An 18,269-nucleotide genomic window follows, 5' to 3' on the forward strand; every position below is an offset into this window, starting at 1 on the left:
GCCACCACATGGGATCCAATTTAAAATGCAGTGTGTAAGAGCCAGAAGCTTTTTAAGGAATCAATTTTTCATGTTTGTGTATTTTATTGGCTGACAATATTTTCATTTTAAATGAATCTTTGAGTTTTTTATCAGTGGACAGATATTGGAGCATGAGGTGTAGAGCACAGGTCCAGCACTCAGGGTGCAGCATTGGGTGTAAGACTCTGTAAGGAATGGTGTTGGTTTGGGTGCCCATTTTAGCATGACTGCTACTGCTTTTGCTCGTTATGAATCAGTTGTTTAGTCTTTTATATGCTAATTTGTATGGTTTTAAGTGATATCTTATTGGATATGGTGTAAGGCTAATTATTTGCAGTCTGAGAAGATATGAGAGAAGAGTGTTGCATCATGGTTTACTAGGAACGGGTGTCCTTCAGAGAGTGGAAGCCTGTTTTTTTCAGGGTAGATGGCAAAACATTATTGTAAATAGAAGTTTAAATTATGGAAGAAAGGGTTAAAAGGAGAACTAAACCATTAAAAAATTGAATATGGCTTTAAATGCCATATACTATATACTGAACTTGTGTAGAAGCCTAAAGAGTGAGCATCTCTATAACATAATAGTACAGGCTTTTTTGACTTTGTAAGAAGTGTCAGGGTTACTCACATGCTCTGTGTTCTGAGCTGCTGTTAAGAAGCTAAGCTTAGACACAATAATTAGACAATTATTACATTTTGATGCTAATTGCACTGTAATGAGAATCTGAATTACTGAATGCAAACAGACTTTTAAATCGTATTTATACAGTATATTGTGAGTCAGTCTCTAAGCTCAGTAAGTGACAGCAGCACAGAGCATGTGCAGCGAATCAGCAGAAAAGAAGATAGGGAGTTTCTGGGGTATATTTGGGGGATATTTACTGCTAAAAGGCTATGGTTGCCATGGTTACCCCATGCAGTATTGCTACCCTACTTCTTTAAGGCCACTTTGCAAACAGTAAGGTTTTGAGAGTGAGACTAAAATAAAATCGATCACATTGAACGTTAAATAGATTTCGTGACACATAACCAAGATGGAATAACAAGTTTGCTGCCCATATAGTTGGGTCAAAGTGGACTCCAGGGTTACCCAAGCAATATTTGAGCTTCGAAGCTTCATTATTGATACAAGTATGACGTGAAAGTTAAAGAGTAGTGATATTAAATAGAATCGTGCACACAGTGCTTAATGTTAAGTCAGACTGCAAGCTCACATTTTAAATCATGACCGTGATCAGCAAAAGCATCTTCCATAAACCTGTCTGCTTTTTTTTTTTTTATAACATTAACATTATTTGCACGATATTACTTCAATAACGAATCAGCATTAATAATAAAAAACTATGTTTTATTCATAGTACTGACAGTAAAAAAAAGTAAAGCAACATTGAAATAATGACTAAAATAACAGTTTAGTGGAAATACAGTAATGTACATTGTCCATCAGTTCTGTAAGAATCCTGGGTCTGGACAAAGCACTCAGAATTTGGAAGTGCAGTGGCTTTGTAGGCGCAGGTCAGGGTTTTCATTGATGGTAATATAGACCCGGCTTTAGAAGCCACCAAAATCTCAGTTTCAAGACTACAAATCATTGCTTTCTTATATTAAACAACACGTTTATTTAGTGCCTGGAATTCTATGCAGGATCTAGTTAGGCCATTTTTATTTACAAAGTATTTATTGAACAGCAAGATAAAGGCACAGTACAGAATGAACTTATGGGCAAATACTCATTATAAATGCATGTCAGGTCTTTTTTTTCTGTAAATGCTTTGTTATTCATATGAAAAAAACTCTGGACTCTCTCCAAGCAAACTAAATCAAAGATGAGCAACCCTAGCCTTGTTTGAATACAAAATGCCCTAACATCTTCTATCATCTAGCTGGTCATTGCTGGAATGATAATTCCCTGAATGCATTAACCTATAGGGGGTACATTTATTTAAAAAATGTGTGGCCATGTTCTATAAGCTTGCTGGAGAAAAACCTAAACAGAGATGCCTCATGGACCAGCATACATAGTCCCAGCCTTAAAGGGGTTGTTCACCTTTGAATTAACTTTTTTTGTATGATATAGCGAGTCATATTCTGAGACAAGCTGCATTTGTTTTTTATTTTTTTGTTTGTGGTTTGGGAGTTATTAAGCTTTTTATTCTGAAGCTCTCCATTTTGCAATTTCAGCAACTGGTTACTAGGGTCCATATAACTCCTGTAAAAATGCATTGATTTGAGTAAAGCTGGCCATAGATGCAAAGATCCGATCGTACGAATCAATGTACTTTCCCATCCACTAACCATTCAGATCAAAGTCTTACCATTCTGATCAAATAAAGTAGAAAAGAACAAATCAGCCGATGTTCTGCCTCTGACAGCAATCGTACGATAGTTATGTCTGACAAAGCAGGTGACAGTCTCCCACTTTAAATCGTACGATCGGCAATACATGCAGAGATATTATCGGCAGCCGACAGAAATTTTCTAACCTGTCCGATCGACCAAACATCCGCCGGACGAAAAATGTCGGGACTCTCCACACACGGTCCGAAAATCGTACGAATCCTCGATTCGTACGATCGGAACATTGTGTCTATGGCCAGCTTAAGAGACTAGGCTATCAATAGGAGAAGGCCTGTATAGAAAAAAATACCAATAAGAATATATTTGTAGCCTTACAAAGCTTTAGTTTTTTAGATGGGGCCAGTGACCCCCATTTAAAAGCTAGCAAGAGTCACAAGAAGGCAAATAATTAAAAAATAAAATAAAATAGAAGGCCAACTGAAAAGTTGCTTAGAATTAGCCATTCTATAACATACTACAAGTTAATGACTCTAGTGAAACAGCCCTTTAAGGGAACCCTTCATGCTTTGCCATTGGCAGCCAATGCCCTCCTACTTTTGAGACTTTCTTGAACTGGTGTGATTAGTTTCCTCTTGCTAATAACTACGTATTTGTTGTCTGTTTCTTAATGTGCTAATGCCCCATGGTAATGACTTTTATGCTAATGCTGATACTTCGGTAGTGCAGCAAGTTCCAAATACAAAAATCCAGCTGCCAGTATCCATGGCTATTCTAATGTGCCCTCTTGTGGACATGACAAGTATTTTACTTTTTTTGCTTGACAGTAGATAGTTGATACTTAATTTTTTTTTTTAGATTTCCAAGTAATCTAGAGCTTATAAATTAGTAAAGAGCAGAAAAATGTCAGTGCATCACATTTATGAAAGCATAGGTAAGCTCAGCTGAATGCATGATACATGATACGTAACGTCACTTATTATTGAAGACATCTGGATCTTTCTGTAATCCCATTTGCTTATGAAAGGTGCAGCTTGGACATGATATTTTATGAATATATGAATAGAAAACAGACATAGCGGATATTTTTAGAACAAGAAACCGTGTATGATTTACCAAAATGATACATGCGCCAACAAATCAATGATTCATTTCAGAGACAGGCTTCTAGGCTTGTCTAGCTGCAGCTTACCATGTTGATTCATTCCTCTGGGAGTAGGAGTGAAATAAGAAGGCAGTAAAGGAAGTGGCAGGGCAAATTCTAACTCTGGTGGAGGGGTGATTTTTATTGTAATAATGTAAATTAAATTAGCTTAGGAACCAATGGGAAAACTGCATTGTTTCACAGTATTTATCAGTCTTTATCTTTCTAAATGTCTTTTGTGACTAAATAATTCTCCTGTTGTTCTTGAAAATTATATTACCACTAGAATATCTGGAACCCTGTTTTTCATCAACTATTTAAGCCACATTTAACAACATTCAACTATTTACAATGCAATTCATTATTAGCAAAGTTCGCATCAGCAGTGGCATTACCGTATTTGCGCAGTCTCTATATATTGAGCTCATCATTATAAAGGTGTGTTGAAATTCCCCATAACACTGTAACATGGTGCACTGTGTTAAACCACTTGTTTGACTTTCAAGCCGCAGAACTTAAACATAATAAGGGTCTGTGCTAAATGAAGCAGACTTAAACCAACAACCATGGGAGTGGATATGCTTCATTAATGGGGGGCACCACAAGAAATAGTGAATCTGTTAAACATACCAGAAATCACTAAAAAGCATTAAATGGTGCTGTTGCAGAGTTCTTTGAGATGATTATGATCAAGGCTGCCTCAGGCAGGAGAAAGCAGGTAGTTATAAGTGCCTGCAAAAAGACTCCTCTTAAATTCAGCTCCGCTAGGGCAGAGGACACTATTGCGCTCATTGCACTAGCAATACCCCAGGATTGCCCCTGATTATGATGTTTTATTAAAAAGTTATAATAAATGAATTTCCTTTTCTCTATATATTAAAGCTACCCTGCTACTGACTGTAGTAGGCCTGATGGGATAAAATAATACCAATCCATCATTTTTAGAATTAGTCATGCGCTAGAAACAACATGCCTTTATAAAGAATGTGAATGTGATTAGCTCAGTAACAGATTAGTAACAGATGCTTTCCACTGCATGCTGTTAATTCACTCATCAGGAATTCAATGGAGCTTTCTAAATATGCAATTTATTTCACACACCTCTATAAATGGTTTTTATAGTGTTTATCTTGCCAGCATAGTACAATATCAATGAATCCAGCCTGCTGGTTTCTTTATTCTGTGAAACCTTTTCCTATTGTCTATTAAATCCATAAACAGTTTGATAATGACATGGATAGGGAGCTGCTGTACATTCTGCAATGTAAATCATGTGCCTTCAAGTGGATTTGCCATGGAATATGGATTGTATCACATTGTTTTAGAGTTGCATATTAGTATTCTGCTGTGTGTTTGACTCATTTTCTTTCATGCACACAAGCTTTAACTTTCTCCTTGCACCAACAAGACAAGACAAGACTAAAATTACCTGCCCATTTAATGCAAATGTGGGATCATAGTGTGATTATCTGTGGCACATTACACTGTGAGTGAGACCAGAGCATTTTTAAAACTTTGCAATATAACTGATACAACCCAGTTGATACAATATGAATTTAAGAGCATTGCACCTAGTCAAGTTGTGAGAGACAGTTACTAGCGGTGTGTGGATGGTGCAAGCTCACCTAGGGCAAATCTACTATGTACTTGTAGTTTGATTCATTGGGGTATATTTATCAAAGAATGAAGTCTGAGATCACCATAGTCCACTCGAGTGAAATACCGCCTCTCTCCATTCATTTCTATGGGATTTTTAATGGGTGAAACGGAAAGTTAAATACCCCTTTAAAAATGCTGTAGAAATGAATGGAGAGAGGTGGTATTTCACGCTAGTGGATTGTGGCAATCTGTAACTTCACTCTTTGGTAAATATACCCCATTGAATCTTTTGTCAGTCAAGGAGATATCCAATGAAAGGAAAGGGACTCTTAAAGACAAACTGATTTTATGTTTTACACTATGTTATTATATATACATGTATTTCAGGCAATAGTTTGAAGGGCTACTACTATATTAAAAAAATGGCACCACTTTTGTAAATTCCCCCAGTGTGTTTTCTACATTTTAAAGGGCAGCAATCTTATTTTTGTGATAATAAAAGCTGGAAGATATTGTGCAGCTAACCCTTCACTTTAAACCAGTGATCCCCAACCATTGGCTCACAAGCACCATGTTGCTCATCAACCCCGTGGATGTTGCTCCCAGTGGCCTCAAAGTAGGTGTTTATACAGTATTTGAACTCCAGGCTTGGAGGAGAGTTTAGTTGCATAAAAATCAAATGTATTGCCAAGCAGAGCCTTCAGTTTACAAATGTGCCACCAAAAGCCAATCAGAACCCATATTTGGTACCCCCAGGAACTTTTTGCATGATTGTTTTGCTTTATTTGAATATGGCTCATGTAAAAAAGGTTGGGGAGACCTGCTTTAAAAATCACTTTAAATAGCTCCTAATATCAACTTCTTTTTAAAGATTGCTGCCCTTGAGTCCAAGCACCCACCCACCTCTGTGTTCATTACTACTTATATATTGTGCAAGTGTGAGAGATACAGTATGGAGCTATAACCAAAATACACTTCCCAGATTCATCAGTTCCATAATGCATAAATTAACCAAACGGGTGTCGTGCTCTAGCTAAATATAAGTGGTTTCCAAGGATAGGGGATATTAGCTGTTCTTTTTTCATCGGAATTGTTTTGCTTGATATTTTTATAATACAATGGAAATAGGATGATCCAATTTAATCAATAAATATAATCTGAATAGTTTTCATTCCAGCACAAACTGACAACAGTGTTGCTTTGGATGCAAATAATATTTAGTTATCATTTAATGTACACAATCCCATTTGTTAGAGAATAGCTGTGTGATGAATGAATCCCCCCTATCCAAGTAGCAGGCCTTGCATGTCCTTGCCATATAATGCTGTAATGCATAGAGAGGGGAGGAAAGCAGGTATATGAATAGCAAAGGTTTAACAAAGTTAACATGATAGCATCATCATCTGGTGTGAGGTAATAAGTTAACATTGAGCACCAATTAAATTTTTTGTCATAAAAATCAGCAAGGATTTGTTTTTACAAATTTTTCATGCAGACTTGGCATCGGCTGATATGAGTTTGAATCAGCCCAGCTTTAAGGGTATCTGCGCTTGGAGAGCTCTGGAAGGGCTGGTCAATTGTAGTAAGCCAGAAACTGTACTTGTTTGCAAAGTAGTGGCAGGTCCCTCTTCCACCATTACATTCAATGAATGGAGTCGCCCTGAAGTCTTCCAAACAACTTCCAGGGGAAGCGAGGGATTGTCCTCCTCCCTCATCGCCTGCTGCAGTGTGCTGTGATACAGAGACAAGTGCAACCAGTCAATCCACTGTTTGTCATACACAGAACAACTAGAAGGTTTGCTTAGAAGAATATGAAGGGAAACTCACATTGAACAACTAAATATCTTCCACATAACTCTGAAGTTTTAGTCAATTCTGTGTTGAATTGCCTCTAGATAAATACACTGCATGGATGTTATCCAGCCCCTGGAATCTTTCTTTCTCTTTCTGCACCTCCAGCTCTATTTCTGTATATGTCACCCTAGGCTTTAATTCTTTCTCTGTATCTCTTGCCTCCTCAGTTGTCTCTCCTTGTAGTTCTCTGGTCTCCTTTACACATCTGACTCTTTGTTTCACTGTTCCCACCCATGTGTCTGTAGGCTGCAGTTTTCATTAACTTCCTACCAGTTTGTCTGAATGCCTACCCCAAAGCTGTCATTCTATTTTCCTATGTCTCACTACCTCCAACCCACTGTCTGCTTTTCTCTTTCTGAAGTATCTATTTTCCCCAGTTTCCTATACCTTACAGTATACATTCAGAATTGCTGCAGGCTGCATATTTAGGGCTTTATGCAAAACTCTACTTAAGCTACACCACCCAATATTATTTCTGTGTAACCTAGCCATTCAGCCACCACAAAAATGGCTTTTAGAGTTTACATTACACGTTGGCTGAACATTGGCTTGGCAGGAAGAAAACATAATATAAAAACACATGCCTGAACAGAATGGGACAGGGTCATATTTGTGCATATATCAAATCTCCTGCTGTTTTGTATTTAAACAAAAGTCATTCTTAAAAATACACTTTTATTTGTGCTGTAAGAAATAATAAAAATTAAATACCATGAGAAAGGAGTATCCAATCCACAAGCTCCGCCATCCGTCTGGGCAATGCGGGATACTGACATCCTGACTGTGAACAGCAATTGCTACTGCTGGAGCTTCGCACACTGAGCAACGGCTAATATACGGCCTAATTTCTTCTTCCACCACTGGCATCATTGGAAGAGGAACAGTGGTGGAAAGCCAATAAGACTTATCGTTACGGTTTGCATAATAACACACATCACCTGGGTTGCAGTACAGGAAAGGCATTGTACTGAAGCGTTGTAAACAAGATCCAGCCAAACCTACAAAAACAAACCAGAGGGGTTTCTCATTGTGTAGCTCACATTAAACACATTAGTTACAGGATGGTGGTTATAGTTTTACAGTTGGTAATTTTGGAAAGAAGTCCATGGGGTTAACGGTTAGCCCATGTAAATCCAATATAACGTCTTGTTGATCCAGTGGAAATTGGAAAAAGATCCATCTAAAAGGGACATTGGACAAGTTCCTGGCATAGTACTAAAGGGCGAATTTACTAGGAAACAGCAAAAACTGTTATGCCTATGGCTAAGTGCCCTTGGCGGACACAAAACGAGGCTTTCACTTTTTAATTATAGAAAATAAAATGTAAATTTTTAACTTTTACCATCTGACTCCGGCTTCTCTACTTGGTGTGGTCCAGGCTTGTGCCAGCCTCTTTTGCTGGTGCTGAAGGTCTGGGGCGTGTGCACCTGGGCCCACCATACACAGTGGTAAGCTCTACCAATGTACCCCATACACTGGCTCCCTATTTTCATATCTTGGCTAATTTATTGGGACACATTTTGTAGTGCAAAAGGTAAACAGAAATGTGAATTCCCTCAAATTAACTTGAGGAGATGTTACTCCCAGGGCTACTTTTGTATGTTATGCCCACACACCAGTCCATTAGTAATAATTATGTCTCGTCAGTATGGAAAGTTCCAGAGAAGAATTCTACAATGTCACAGCTCTAACTGTAAAAAAAACACAAACCTTTGTGTACTTTAAAATGAAACCTTCTTTCTTCTAATTTGAAAGGATGCCATTGTGTCCTCTGGGAAGAACTACCCAATAATATAGCAGCAATGTTTATTGTATTATGTATATATTTTTGTATTTTATACAGGCTTTTCTTTTAATAAAGCTTATTTTTAAAAACATATGTTCATAAAACAGATGCTATTTATGTGCTGTTTTTGCACCACCTATTTCATTCCATATAATAGAAACTTACCTAAGTCTTGATTGTGTGCTTTTTCCTGTCCCTCAAAATATAACAGACTGTACCCAGTCCACAACTGGGCCATACCAACAGGACACATTGGCTCTTCATCAGTTTGACTGTGCTTGACTAAAAGATAACCAATATTCACACTTCTTCCAGGCATCCCAGGAAGCCCTGCCCTGCCTGGCACACCACTGTCACCTGCCAAACATAAGACATATATAACTTTTCGACTTTCAATTTCACTTTGCATTTTTTTTGTTTACCTGTATTTTATACAAGTTGTATAAAAATATACATTAGTGTGAATATAAAAATGTCAGCCATTAAAGGGATGCTGAAGTTGTTGCCAAAACCAATGCCTCTTCCGATTTAACCAGCAGCTTGCTTTCACTAGTACGAGTGAATAAAGGCATACCATTGTTATAGTAACAACATATTTAATTTTACTAGTTTATGGAAAGATGTAGGAGTTTTCTGGATAACAGCTTAACAGATAAATTAGCTCATTTACCTTTTAGTCCATCAAGTCCTCTTTGTCCCATGAGTCCCAGTTCTCCGCGGTTGCCTGGAGGTGCAGACCATCCTGGTATGCCTGGTAATCCTTCTTTCCCAGTTTGGCCAGGGGCACCTTAATGAAACACAAATTGTTTCTAATTATTAACCCCATTTTCCCAAAATTTTTGGGTACGTTTCGTTATAGTAATGTTGTATTTTTTAGTTGCATTGCATTTCAGATAGGTGAGGACAAGGGTAGTTTTGGACTTTCATGTGGTCATAGCCTTAGGCTACTTAAACGATAACTGTAAAGATTAAAGGCCATCTGCCTAACTAACAAAGAAAAAACACCATATTAAATTTTCCAAAATACTATATGGGAATACAGTGGGTATTTCAAGAAATACTTTTAAATAAAGGTAAACTTTCTATTTATGTCTGGGAGTTATATGGGGGCTCATTTGGCAAAACTGGAAAAGGCGCCAGTGAAGTAACAAATCAGCAAATAGCTTTAATCAGACTTCCATTGATAGACCAGTGAAAACAAATGTCTGGTTGTTATATGTTACTGCACCTTTGGCCACTTATGAGCCCAAGTGACTATCTGCTATACCTGAGGTTTCTGTCTTGCAATTGCAATGCAAATGTTTGGATATCAGAGGTCATTCACATATCCATAACCCATAAGAACAACATAATTCTATATATATGTAAACACAAATATACAAGGTGAAAAAGTGAAGCATGCATACCTGGACTACCCACAACACCTTTTGGGCCTATATCACCCCTAACCCCTTCAGGGCCAATAATTCCTTGTGGCCCAGGGGAACCGTGTTCAGCAGTAGCAAGAGGAGGTTCAGACACTGGGCCTGGTTGTCCAGGAGGACCCTTAAAGCCTTTAAATAGGAGAAAACAAAATAGAATTATAAAGTAATCACATTCTAACACTTTGTATAACAGCATGCAGGGTATAAAGGAAAGAAAGGGACATATTATCCGGAATGCTTGGGACATTACCCAGGTGCCATAAAAGTATGGTTAGGTATTTGTGTTGTGGTGGCCTCAAAAACGGACTTTACCTTTTGTCTAAAGAGTCTGTTTTAAATGGCTGCATATCTGCTGACATTGATCAGGCATGTTGTTGGGACCTAGGGGTATACTCATTAAAGGAGAGCTTAGCGCTGTGATTGCCAAACCTCTTTACTTAATTTTTCACGATTCATTGAGATCCGGCATAGTGCCGAGAGACTGGCGAATTGCTGATGTGGTGCCTCTATTCAAAAAATGATCTCGTTCTCAGCCTCAAAACTATAGGCCAGTTAGTCTGACATCAGTGGTAGGAAAGCTTTTCGAAGGGTTAATAAAGGATAACATACTGGACTTCATAGCAAATCATAATACTATATGAGTTTGTGCCAGCATGGTTTTATGCGTAATAGATATAGTCAGACTAACTAAATTTCTTTTTATGAGAAGGTAAGTAGAGACCTGAATTCTGGGATGGCAGTGGATGTGATTTACTTAGACTTTGCTAAAGCATTTGATACAGTGCCACACAAAAGGTTAATGGTTAAATTAAGGAATGTTGGCCTGGAACATTGTATTTGTACCTGGATAGAGAACTGGCTAAAAGAGTGGAGGTAAATGGAACATTTTCTAATTGGACCAGTGTTGTTAGTGGAGTACCGCAGGGCTCTGTACTAGGTCCCTTGCTTTTCAACTTGTTTATTAATGACCTGGAGGTGGGCATTGAAAGTACTGTTTCTTTTTTTGCAGATGATACTAAATTGTGCAGAACTATGGGTTCCATGCAGGATGCTGCCACTTTGCAGAGTAATTTGTCTAAATTGAAAAACTGGGCAGCAAACTGGAAAATAAGGTTCAATGTTGATAAATGCAAGGTTATGCACTTTGGCAAAAATAATATAAATGCAAGTTATACACTAAATGGCAGTGTGTTGGGAGTTTCCTTAAATGAGAAGGATCTAGGGTTTTTTGTAGATAACAAGTTGTCTAATTCTGGGCAGTGTCATTCTGTGGCTACTAAAGCAAATAAAGTTCTGTCTTGCATAAAAAAGGGCATTAACTCAAGGGATGAAAACATAATTATGCCTCTTTATAGGTCCCTGGTAAGGCCTCATCTGGAGTATGCAGTGCAGTTTTGGACTCCAGTCCTTAAGAGGGATATAAATGAGCTGGAGAGAGCGCAGAGACGTGCAACTAAACTGGTTAGAGGGATGAAAGACTTAAATTATGAGGGTAGACTGTCAAGGTTGGGGTTGTTTTCTCTTGAAAAAAGGCGCTTGCGAGGGGACATGATTACACTTTACAAGTACATTAGAGGACATTATAGACAAATAGCTTTTTACCCTAAAGTGGATCACCGTACCAGAGGCCACCCCTTTAGACTAGAAGAAAAGAACTTTAATTTGAAGCAACGTAGGGGGTTCTTCACAGTCAAGACAGTGAGGTTGTGGAATGCACTGCTGGGTGATGTTGTGATGGCTGATTCAGTTAATGCCTTTAAGAATGGCTTGGATGATTTTTTGGACAGACATAATAGCAAAGGCTATTGTGATACTAAACTCTATAGTTAGTATAGATATGGGTATATATAATTTATGTAAAAGTATGGAGGGGTGTGTGTATGGATGCTGGGTTTTCATTTGGAGGGGATGAACTTGATGGACTTCGTCTTTTTTCAACCCAATATAACTATGTAACTATGTAAAGTATAACTAAAGAAGTAGCTAGACATGCTGTATATTATGGAACATGTTTATCAAAGGTCGAAGTTCGAAGTTAAAAAACTTCGAACTTCGAATTCAATCAACTAGTTTGATCAACTACAATTCGAAGTTTTTTTAACTTCGAACTTCGATTTCCAAACTTCCCCAATTGCCTCCATACAGGTTCTAGGAGGTCCCCCATAGGCTAAAACAGCCCTTTGGCAGCTTTTATGTCGCGAATGGTCGAAGTCGAAGTTTTAAAGAGACAGTACTTAAAAAAAATTCGATCTTCGAATTTTGAAGTTTTTTTCAAATTCTAATCGAAGTTGGACTATTTCCTAGTCAAAGTACCCAAAAATTACTTAGAAATGCGAAGTTTTTTACTTCAAAAATTCACTTCGACCCTTGATAAATCTGCCCCTATGTTTTGGGCTTCTGTACCATCCCAAGGCAACCACAGCCCTTTAGTTGTAAAGATTTGTTCCCCTAAATGTATCCCAATAGCTCCTCATCTTCTTTTCTGCTGATTCTCTGCAGATGCTCTGTGCTGCTGTCACTTACTTAGCTTAGAGACCCACTCACAATATATATACAGTATAATATAAATGTCACAATATAAGGCTTATTAGTACTTAATACAGATAATTACTACATGTCAGCACAGAAGCCAGTACAAGTAGCATGATAAATTAATATGTAGCATCAGATTAAAAAAAAGGCCCAGCAGGGATGGGCACCAGGACCTAGGATGTCTACTTTTCAATCTCAAAATGGAGTTTTTGGATATTGGTTTCAATCAATTTAAGTCGATGTACATACAGTATATATATACAGGTATGTTACCCGTTATCAGGGTCAGACTGGGGGGCACGGGGCCCATTGGGGCTGCTGCTCCAGGGCTCCATCCAGTCCCCCTGGCTGTGCCGCCGTGCTGCGCCTTGCATGTGCACATGCATGAAATGTTTTTGCGGCGACTGCCCAACAAAGGGCGGTCGCGACATTTAGAAGTCTCAGAATCGCAAACCTGGGTGCGGATCTGGCCCAGTCCGACTCTGCCCATTATCCAGAATGCCCAGAACCTAAGGTTTTCCATGTAACGGGTCTTTCTGTAATTTGGATCTTCATGCCTTAAGTCTACTAGAAAATCATGTAAAAATTAAATTAAACTCAATGAGGAATAATTATATCTTAGTTTAGATCAAGTACAAGGTACTGCTTTATTATTAAAATGGAATCTATGGGAGATGGTCATCCTGTAATTCAGAGCTTTCTGGATAATGGTTTTCTGGACAACGAATCCCATACCTTTATATAGATATATATATATATGTGTGTGTGGGGTAGATTGTAATACTCCAATAAAAGTCTTTCTTCACAATACCCGTGAGTGCTCTTAACTATATCTTTATGCTATTTTCCGAAGAAGCACCAGGGACTTGATTGATTGATGGTGAGTGCCGGTTTAACAAACTGACTATATATATATATATATATATATATATATATATATATATATATATATATATAGTACAAAGAAGACCAGCAACACCAGGATTTCAGTGAAAAAGTAGTATATTCATTAGTGCATATGTAGCCAACGTGACGTTTCGGTCCTCTCAGGGACCTTTCTCAAGGCACATACATCTATAGCTATTAAGAGATATAGGGGTCTGTGAGTTTTTTTATTATAGTTTAATAGGCACTTTATTTAATATATTATATTTCTTTTCTAACATGTTTGATATGTGGGTCTTCAGTTTCACTTGTTTTTTCTTTTAGGTTTAGAGTGGGATTACTCCTTTGCTGATCATTATAAATTTTTTCTTTAGTTTATTGGGGGAAATAAATATACATAGTCCAATGGGTGACACTCACTCGATCTTGGTTAACTATTTATTTGTGTATTATAGATAGGTGTATTTTAGGGAGCACATCGATTTTATATATTTATTTTTTTCATTTCATTAATTATTTTTTTCATTTTTTCATTTTTTAGTTTTACTTTCTGTAATTTGTATGCCTTAGTTTGTCTCGGGTAACAGTACCTAGGGTAACCTTAAGATAGTATCGAGTTAATACTGCCAGTAAGCGGTGACGAGCAGCCATATGACAACGGGTTGCAGGTATGAGATAATTGGGTATATGCTACACATCCTGTGGAAGAATAGGTATCGGGTTACAGGGGAGGCTCATCTCTTGCTTTCACTCTAGGAACTTCCTCAAACTAAAACATTTAGTAACACTTAGAACAAAATCGATTCAATGAAACAAATGTGTTACATTCTTGCTTTGTTTTTAAACTTGTTAACCTTTTTAAGATCATGATAATGATTAACCGTTAAGTGTGATGTAGGGGTATAGGTAATTTTTGGTTTTATCTTTTATGTGTTTATGTGTTTATATACATAGTAAACAGCTAACGTGATTTATGTTAATGATAGTCACTGGGCATTGACGTGAATTATACGTCATTAAGGGTGTTGCTGTCTTTTCCCGCCATTTCATGTATTTAAAGCACGTATTTTGCCATATTCTGTACCTTGAGAAAGGCCTTGGAGGAGGCCGAAACGTTGGTCATATATATTTTTAAATAAATCTTTTTTTTATATTTTAAGTCCTGTGAGTGCGGCTCATCTTTTGTTCTATATATATATATATATATATATATATATACACATACACAAATGCTGGCCTGAACCTTATTAAAACAGGAATCTGTGTTTTTCTACTCACCATGTTCTCCTTTGTCACCTTTATATCCTTTAGGTCCCTGATCACCTGGATGCCCTGATTCCCCAACCACACCATGGAAGCCAGCATTGCCTTTCCAACCTTGACACAAAATAAAGGTAAGGTTATCTTGGCCATGTAGAAAGGAACAGACCTCTTTCAGAGAGCAGAATAAAAGAAAACTGCACCTTTCACTCCAGGCATTCCAGCAACTCCAGTAGCTCCCAGTTTTCCCTGATCACCAGGAATACCTTTAGCACCATAATCCCCTTGTGACCCCAGCTCTCCTATTTCTCCTTTTACTCCAGGTTTAGAGGGTAAACCCGGGATTCCCATAGGGCCTGGAAAACCTATAAACCAATTTTGTAAGACACAAGTTTTGAGATTAGATATATCATCATCATCATCTACTGATACTGCAACAGCATGTTATGCAGTACATTGCAATCATTTATAACAAATGGGTCTTACAGTCATGTAACGTCTATTTATGTATTACCTATTAAAAGGGTTACAGAATAAAAATAGGATTGTAGGACCCTGCTCACAAGTGCTTACAATGCTGCTACAGTAAGAATGGATTGTAGTCTACACATAAAATGTTACCTATATAATTTAACGTATAACTTGATCTAGGTTACAAATGCAGTACCAATAGCTACATCATTAATAGCTGCACAAGTATTCTAAGGGGGAAAATATGCCACTTGACATTTAAAAATTTCAGAAGCAGTAAACACTATGGGCCAGATGCATTAGAAAATGTTATTTTGTGGTTTACCACATGAAAATTTATGGGCAACATTCACTTGGCCGAGAAACGTTTTTATTCTAATTCTGTTGAAGTTTTTTCCCACAGATTTCAATAGAGTTTTCATGTGATAAATTCAAATTAAATTGCATCTGGCTCTAAAGGACAGTCTGGTATTGAATTAGGAGATACGCTTTTCTCATCAAATTGAATCTGGCCCTATATATGATAAGCTAAGATTCTGAAGATGAAAGGAAAAATTACCTGGCAGTCCAGGAGGTCCTGGAAATCCAACATCTCCTGGTGTTCCTGTCCTGTTAGAAAACCCAGGCAAGCCACGCACTCCAACTGTACCAGTAATTCCAATTAAGCCAGGCAAACCTAGTTAAAAAACAGATAATATTCTGTATTAAAAGTCTGCATGTGCACTTGAGCAGGCTGGGGGGGGGAGGAGTTGTATTTGTTTTTTGCAGGGGGGGCCAGTGCCAAGTTGTTACACTCCTGAGTGGATATATATATATTTTCTGTACAGATAAGGCCATCTCAACATATCATCTCTTGAAAAATGATTGTTTTTTTTATTATTTCTGAAATTATCTTGACAGCGCTATATAAATAAATGATGATGATGATGATGATGAAATTTTCGGAAAAAGTATTCATATTCTTTATTAATATAGTGCTAACATATTCTGCAGTTCTGTACAGAGATTATGCACATACATAAACATTAGTCCCTGTCCCAGCGAAGTTTATAAAATTTGGTTTGTCCAGTTTTCTGTACATGTATGACAGCCCACCAATCCCTACTATATTTGCTATTATATGGTGCATTGGAAGATGAAGAAAACGAAGAGGAGCCACATCTCTTCTTAACTTTCTGCCATTTTAACAATAATTGGCTGCCTGAAAGCCACCATATCATTTATGGCCCCTCACTATTTGGCTTACAGGCTGTTCGGTGGGATAGGGTACTTGGTTGGCCTGTGTATGGCCACCTTTTCCATTCACACATACAGGGCTCATTTGTAAACTTCACTCAGGGCAGAATGATTTGCACAGTTAATTAATTTGCCCTGTCATGGTTATATTGATAAATCTGGATACGAGTGGTGTCAGGGGTGATTCTGGGGCTGCTGCTGCCTGAGGCAGCACTCCGCGCTTAAAAAGTGGGTCAAAGGGGGGCAGCATCGATATTGCGCAATATCGCTCTCTGCACTAGCAGAGCCGCATTTCTGGGTTAAAACTCGGAAATTCAGCTCTTAATGTTACATGAAGCGGCTTTTTGCCGCCCCTTATAACAAGCTGCTCTCTGCCACCTTAGGCAAGGTTCTCACCTTGCTTCATGGCAGAAACAGCCCTGGGTGGTGTATTTATTGTACAAAAAGATTTGCAAATCTATATCCATACTGCAAATGTCCATAAGAGCTTTATGAATATAGCAAAAATCGCAAATATTTATGCATACACTCTGCATTTGAGTAACACCATCATTTTGATGGTGATGGAGAAAATATTTGCAAAACAGTTTTGCAAATTATTGTCAGAGCTGTTTTCACACACAACAACCTCACACAGTGGCCGCACTCATGCAAACGCCCATCTTATTTGCGAGCCACTTGTGAAAATTTGTGAGCAAAGAGAATTTGCACAAATGGACACTGCAATGCAATATTTTAGCATTCAACATGGGCAATACAACCATTTGTGAATAAATATGCAATAAATGACCCCCACTGTGTTCAATTTCATCCAACCTGTCAATATCATTTTGGAGTGTGGAAGGAAACTGGAGTAGCCAGAAGAAACCCACTTAAAAAAAAACCTGTTAATTGATATTGTTAAAACTGTACACTATTGTTCATAGAAAATGAAGTTTTTCAGGACTGGAGTTGGAAAGCAAAAGTTCACTTGGCATTTCATAATTAACATGGATGTGAATAAGAATTGAACTGTACAATATATTGCTTGTTTGCCCAATTGACTCTATATACAAATCTATCATCTCTATTACTTGTGTAGTATAAAGTGAAATGTACAGAGCTATATTATACAACCTCTGCAAGATTGTTAATATGCAAAACCTCCAGAAACAATCATATTAATCACCTAATTACAAAATAAGCATTTTCCAATTACTGGTTTAGATGTATTTATTCAACTGTTGTGTATAAAATATTATAATTGCTCAGTTTTAATGCATTCTTCCAGGACCGTTCACTCTCAACCTAAATAAATACAAATAAATAATTTTCAAATAACCAATAGGAACTATTTTCTAATAGTCTACACATCCTACCCTCCTTTTACCTAAAGGCAGGACTTGATAATGGGACTGGAAGGGCCTTAAATGCTGCTGTGGATGTACAGGGGTCAAATAAATCACTTTTGACAATTATTGGTGTGCTTCTGGATCTTTCTAAATTGATACATTGACCCTGTGCAAGGAAGGGGTCACCTGGAAAAGCACCAACAGTTCCACAAGTGTATGTTTCACGGTAGCTCTCCATTATCGTACAGAGACTGGGAGACTTTAAATCGTATCACCAATAGTATAACCTGCAAGGTAGATTAGTACATGGCACATACTATAAACAAAACATAACTTATTATACTGTGTGCATATGTGTACATTTGTTATCTATCACTACAAAATTAAATAGGTTTTCTTATCATCCCGTGTGCATTATTTAGAAACACACA

At 37.6% G+C, this 18,269-nt stretch overlaps 1 protein-coding gene across 2 annotated transcripts in view; it reads right to left on the bottom strand.

Moving 5' to 3' along the window:
- Window positions 1-6,258: 6,258 nt before the first annotated feature.
- col4a2.S (collagen, type IV, alpha 2 S homeolog) overlaps window positions 6,259-18,269 on the bottom strand; it is a 103,876-nt gene continuing 91,865 nt past the window's right edge. For both annotated transcript variants that reach the window (XM_018249847.2, XM_018249846.2), the window contains 8 exons: window positions 15,831-15,947; window positions 15,004-15,165; window positions 14,819-14,917; window positions 10,106-10,252; window positions 9,370-9,486; window positions 8,865-9,056; window positions 7,625-7,911; window positions 6,259-6,790 (listed from right to left, as the gene is read on the bottom strand). In XM_018249847.2, coding sequence (XP_018105336.1) covers window positions 6,536-6,790; window positions 7,625-7,911; window positions 8,865-9,056; window positions 9,370-9,486; window positions 10,106-10,252; window positions 14,819-14,917; window positions 15,004-15,165; window positions 15,831-15,947 — 1,376 coding nt within the window. In that variant the 3' untranslated portion in view covers window positions 6,259-6,535. The remainder of the gene's footprint in view (window positions 6,791-7,624; window positions 7,912-8,864; window positions 9,057-9,369; window positions 9,487-10,105; window positions 10,253-14,818; window positions 14,918-15,003; window positions 15,166-15,830; window positions 15,948-18,269) is intronic.

The sequence above is a fragment of the Xenopus laevis genome, chromosome 2S (assembly GCF_017654675.1).
Source record: "Xenopus laevis strain J_2021 chromosome 2S, Xenopus_laevis_v10.1, whole genome shotgun sequence".
NCBI lineage: Eukaryota > Metazoa > Chordata > Amphibia > Anura > Pipidae > Xenopus > Xenopus laevis.